Here is a 5,959-nt window from a genome sequence, read left to right as displayed (position 1 = left end):
GTAGGAAAATTCATTAAATAAAAAAAAGAATTGTGCTGAAGGTCTGATTTAATCTTCAGTGTGAACCAAAAACAGGGATTTTTATCTGCACAATACAGTTAATTAGGTTGACCTTTAAGTTTTATGTGAGGCAGATATTTTGAGTTTTGGACATAGAAATACTGCTTATAAAAATAAACACTTTGAATTAGTTTGCAGCATAGTTTTTATTTTTTTTCCCACTTTGCTCATTTTTTTGTTATTTGGTCTTCCTAACAACAACGAGGCATTTTTTTTAAATCTATCAGAAATGTTTACAGGGTCAAGTCTGAATAACATCTAAGCCATGTCCATCTTTGTTTCAATAGGTTACAGGTGGGCTTCATCTGTCAGTGCAAAATTTGTCCATGTAGCTGGATGTAACTGGAATGAATTTCTGGATTTTTTTTATTTTTTTGCCAAATATCTTTATTTAAATTATAGCAGTTTAATACAGCTTAAAAATTCATCAAAAACAAAGCAATATTGGTAATTTTATGTAGACACTGTTCAAGCAAAAATCAAAATACAAACATAAACCTACAAAGTGCCCCACACTTAATTCTGATTATAATGCAACCCATCACCAATACAACATAATTATAACAAATCGTCACATACAACTGCGTATGTATCTTTAAACAGCTGTTTATAATTAGGAACTGCAGTGTACACCTCCTTCAGTCATTTGGACTATTTTCTGGCACGGTCAGATCTTGAACATATATAATGAAGGGATTCCAGATACATTCAAATAAGTCCTGCTTGCTCTTTAATGCACATGCAATCTTTTCCAGAGGGAAGGTGGATAACATCTGTCATTCTGGCATTCGGTCCGAGTCTTTTTCCAAAACAATAACATACATTTTTTTGCATTGAGAAAGCACAAGCATATAATTTTTTTTAGTATAATTATGTTTTTCTGGGTACAATCCACATAAAAACAACTTTGGATCCAATATTATTTGTTTAGCTATGATTTCTTCAGATACATTCTTTACCTCTTTCCCAAACAACATAATTTCCAGACAGTACCACATACAGTGAGCAAGAGTCCCTTTGTCTTCTGTACATTTTGTGCATATATCAGGTATTTCCCCATTATACCTATTAAGGTCCACTGGTGTTATGTAAATTTGCATCATCCATTTGAATTGGATTGAATTTCTGGATTTTAATATAGAAAGCATCTGATTTGTTGGAGTTTTCTTGTAAAAGTCATTCATTATAGACACACAATCACTGCTGATTGCAGTTTGATATGACATTTTTGTGAAGTGCATACAGTCCAAGGTCTGTTTTTGGTGTTTATGTAGTCTGTCGGGATCTGTTAACTATTGTTCAGAAGCTACAGTTAATTTCATAATATTTGCTGTCATCTTGTCAGCGTATTCTCTCTTTCCTCCACTCAGTGTGTTTGGCTTTCGTCTAGTGTATCAAACGTTTCACCACTAACGCTTTGTTTTCCTGCCTTTATTAAYCAAAGCTTTCCCTTTTCCTCCTTTCCCTTGATGTCTTCAGCGCTCGTTATGGGAGCCCCAAACGACAGCTGCAGTTCTACAGGTACCTGTAAATCTTTGTAAATGAGTCGGTCTTTTTCTTTTTGATGCAGACCTGCTTTATTCAAAGTTCAGATGGTTTTTTTTTGTTTGTTTGTTTTGTGAGTTGTTTTTGTTGTAACGTGTGTATTGATGTACGTTTTTAATTATTATTATTTTTTTTTTTTAGTTTTGCATCTACATGTCATTTAGATCATCTTCTATATTTGGTTTTGTTATGGTAACCTTGCTGAAAAGACACGTTCGGTCATTTAAAACCACCTCTCCATCCTCAGCAGCATAGATAACACAGACCATCTACTATTTAGCTGCCATTGCATATTCAGCTTAAACCTGATAGGGGAGACGATGGATTTTATTACAAGGTTGCTCATAAAACCTCTGAATAAACAATTACGGTCTGCATTGTTTTTTCTCCTATTACTGTTTTTTTTGTTGTTGTTGTTGTTTTCATGAGTGGCATTTGAGAAGCCTACTGTTGTACGTCTGAAATGTCTCCACAAGATTTACGTAGGTTCACATTGTTCACTCAACTGCTATTTACACATTTGAGACACGTCGGAGCAAACATGTTTTCAGTTCGCAGTCAGCTGCTTCTGTTGAAGTCATTGTGTGTCATTCTTGAAATCAGAAAGGTGATTTCATTGACTAGACCACGTGCTTCTCATAGTGAGCATTTGACGGTCAGTCTTTCGGCTGCTTTAGAGCAGGGATCATATTTTATGGTTATAATATCAGGCCTTATTCTGCTGATCTAGCTATAAAAACTCCTGACTGAGTGGATGTGCTTGTAATGAGCTCACTATCAGATTTTTTTCTCCCTAAATCTTGGCGCCTGTCTTTTTTAAGTGTAAAATGTCCTTATAAGGTGCTCTTTTGGAGTCCATGGAGGGGATTAATTAAATCCCCTTTTCTGTTTGATGCAGGGCAGTTTGATTGTTTTTATTTATCTCAACATTTGCTGCTGGAATTTTAAATCTTTTGTTTGCTTGATAATATTTTTTGTCCTATCAGTCATTATTTAAGTTTTATATGAAGAATGTTGATCTCAATAATGCAATATCACTTAGAGATCTCAGATTTTCTGATTTATTTATCTACACTGTCAAAAGATACTCTGAATAAATTGCTTTGTCATTACTTTAATGGTTTGAATTTTAAGATCGTTCTTACAGTGTTTCACTATAAAAATCACAAATCCATAAATGTAATTTGCCTTGTGTGTGTTTGTGTGTTGCCTTCAACTTTGAACATAAACATATCAAAACACCCTTGCATATTTTTGTGCCAGGTTTTTTTTTTTAAAAGGACAAGTTTTAACTTAAATTCATTTAAATTATTGTGCGACTTTACTGTAAATCATTCAAGTTAATTTGTTTTACCCTCATCTTTCAGAAACAGTTCTTTGTGACTGATCACTGGTATTGCTGGACTGACAAGATGTCAAAATAGACAGATAGATGCAGAAACATGCCACCTGCGCCTGCCCTGTCTGTGATGCAAGCTTTGTCACATTTTCCTTCCCGCTGAGGCCCACCGGGCCACTCAGACGGGTGCGTGCAGCTCCGATTTTTATGACCGCTTTGCCTGTGCGAGCTGAAGTACGCTCCCATCTACCTGTAAAATGATGGTGCCAAAGATTCATCAGAGRCTTGCAGCTGTCCACATTTGGATAATTCATCTCTCAGGATTCATAAAGACTTTGTCAAGTTCATGGCAAGAAATCGGCCAACTTGTTTTTATCCTTTTTTTAATGTATTTATTTATTTTTGAATAGATAGTTAACGAACAAGCACATTATCACCACATGACTGTGGTAAAGCTGCAGACTCCTGAATAGAGTGCTTTGGTGCAGCTGGCGATCCAGAAATGTACAAATAATAAGCATCCCGGAACACAGTAAGTGGCTTTAAAAGTAGTTTTTATGTTTATGAACATAGTCACATGAATTAGTAAGAGACTTTACGTAATCATCTACACAAAATCATTTTAATAGGCTGGACCTGTGCTGTCTTATCTGTAATAATAATAATAATAATGAGACTCTACCTTAGTTGTGTGTGGGAGCCTTATGATAAGGCGGTCTGTAATTGTAATACTCAACATAGGAAGAATTTTTTTAATCCTTTGCTTAAAGATTTGTGAATCGTCTTTCCTCTGTAAACGTGTGTGCTTCTAATGCTCACAGCCCCATCCACTCTTTATTGTCCAGCTCTTAGCATTCTTTCCTGTGGAACAACAATCAGAGGCTTTTAGAGCAAAAAGCTTTTGTGAATAATTCAGGCCTGATATTATTTGCTGCGGTTAGCAGAAACAAGACGCACCACTAAACGACATAAATGGATTTCTTCCACAAGACCTTCTAGGGGAGGGGAGACGGAGGAGAGGTGTTGGTGGTGCTGGAGAATGGACGGAACGGCGATGGGGAGGGATGCACTCTCCGATTCACTAATTGCTTTAGACATTTCCTAGTAAGACACTCCCAGTTTGGGTGGACCTGCTGCTTGATTGTCTGCAGTGTGTGTTTATAAGAGCAAACTGACACCAGACAACCTCGCTCATGAGCCGACCCTCAAGAAACCGGGTGAGTTTCAGGAAAGATTGGCTCTCTGACATACCTGAAGCGTGTTCGTCTGTGCGCAGTGTTGGTGTGAGCAAACTTAATGCAAGGAGAGTTTGTGTGTGTGTGAGTGTGTGTGTGTGGTCTGCATGTAGCCCAGCCTGACTTCTCCTATATTTTAGTTTTTTATTTATTTATTTATCGTCTACGCAGCCAAACCAGGTAAATTTACCATCAACTTTGAGATTTATTTATAACGGAAACTGATCTGATGCGATCATGTTATGATCTGCAGAAATCTGAATTACTCTTTAGCTGTAGTAGAATTATCAGATCATGTAGTTTGGATTTTTAACAGTTTTTGCGTACACACAATAAATTTAATGCAAGGTTGCTTAAAATCTTTGTTTTTAGTGGCTTTAATGTATAAATAGCTCTAGTTGAATACAAAGATTTGACACATTGTGCTTGTGTACTTGGACAGATAACTTGTACTAATTGGCATTTCATATGTGTATAGTGTGAATAAAAATTGGAATGATTTAACTATAATTTCATTTGAACCCGGATTAGTTTTGGACTGAATTGGATTTATGGTTTGGACTCTTTTTCTTTGTGTRGTGCCCTGAGCTGACTTCTTTTATTATTTGGAGCTTTAGAAATGAATCAGAATCCATTTTATTGCCGTCGTCAGTGAACATTCACAGACTAGGAACTTGCAGTTAAGAATTGAATTGATTTGAATAATGTTTTGTTTTTATTGTTGTAGATTATTCAAGTTTCAAAATAATTAAGAACTCAAGCTACTGTATGTTTCAAACCAGATAACACAGTTTATCACAGCCTTTAAGTTCCATTTAAGCAAACACGAGATTGTTCTTTTTAGGAACTTCCCTTTGTTAGTTTGTCAAGTCTCAAGAAAATTATGTTCTAGATGAGATTAAGCAAAAACCGAATTTATGTACTTAGTTCCATCATGAAGTTAAAGCATTTTTATCTTATTTTGAGCAGCTCTAGTTCATTACCATGTAACTTATTTATAAGTTTTAATAGAAATATACATTTTGAGTGCATATGCACCGTGTATACTTGTGTAACATCTTGTAGGTTTGCATGTTGTATAGCTGCTGCCTCAACGTGATACGCTGCCTTTACTGAAAAAAAAAATGGTTGGGTGGTCTGTCCTTTCGGCTACATTTGGTATTAAGTTGCTTTCTTTTATTGATGGTTCAGCCGACACACTGCTGCCCTCTGTTGAATAATTTCAGGTAGAGGCTTTTTGATGTATCCAAATCCAGAAGAGATGAGAGGACAAAGAAGAGCAGCTGCAAACATTTATGATTGACTCTTTAAATGATCTGATCCTGAATTTGAACGCTTCAAGGATTTAGGACAAGTACTGTGCTCTTGTTTGGCTGTTTTGTTGCTCCTTTATTGTTTGTTCTGCTCCGACAGGCTTGTTTGCACCTTCGTATTAAACTTTAACTTCTCTTCTAGCGTACTTTCAACAACTTTATGTCTCTTTTTTATTAGTCACCTCAGAACTAGATATGGGAGCAGGAATCTGTCTTTTCCTTTTGCTTGGTGCATGTTTGGATGTCCTTCCTTTTATCTACAGCATGTGTCCTTTTTGCGTCCTGCTCTTTTCTCACCAGCAAGTCGGTCACCTGGATGCTCCCTCTTAGTGTAACCCTGCCAATGTACACCTGGAAGGGGAGGGTGCTGCTGGGCTATGTTGTGCGACTCTGATTACAGGATGCATGGCCATGTGCTGCCCCAAGCAGGAGAGGTTTTTTTTTTTTTTTTTTTTTTTTTTGATGGG

At 36.4% G+C, this 5,959-nt stretch overlaps 1 protein-coding gene across 1 annotated transcript in view; it reads left to right on the top strand.

Moving 5' to 3' along the window:
- The window catches only part of kcnab2a (potassium voltage-gated channel subfamily A regulatory beta subunit 2a), a gene marked incomplete at its 3' end in the record, with an annotated part of 85,111 nt that overhangs the window by 34,148 nt on the left and 45,004 nt on the right, over positions 1–5,959 (top strand). Inside the window, 1 exon segment of the mRNA XM_014002845.1 lies at positions 1,540–1,581. Within this exon segment, the coding sequence (XP_013858299.1) occupies positions 1,540–1,581 (42 nt within the window).

Source organism: Austrofundulus limnaeus, unplaced genomic scaffold, assembly GCF_001266775.1.
Source record: "Austrofundulus limnaeus strain Quisiro unplaced genomic scaffold, Austrofundulus_limnaeus-1.0 Scaffold15, whole genome shotgun sequence".
NCBI lineage: Eukaryota > Metazoa > Chordata > Actinopteri > Cyprinodontiformes > Rivulidae > Austrofundulus > Austrofundulus limnaeus.
Note: the sequence above shows the minus strand (reverse complement) of the source record. Positions and strands in the feature narration are given on the sequence as shown.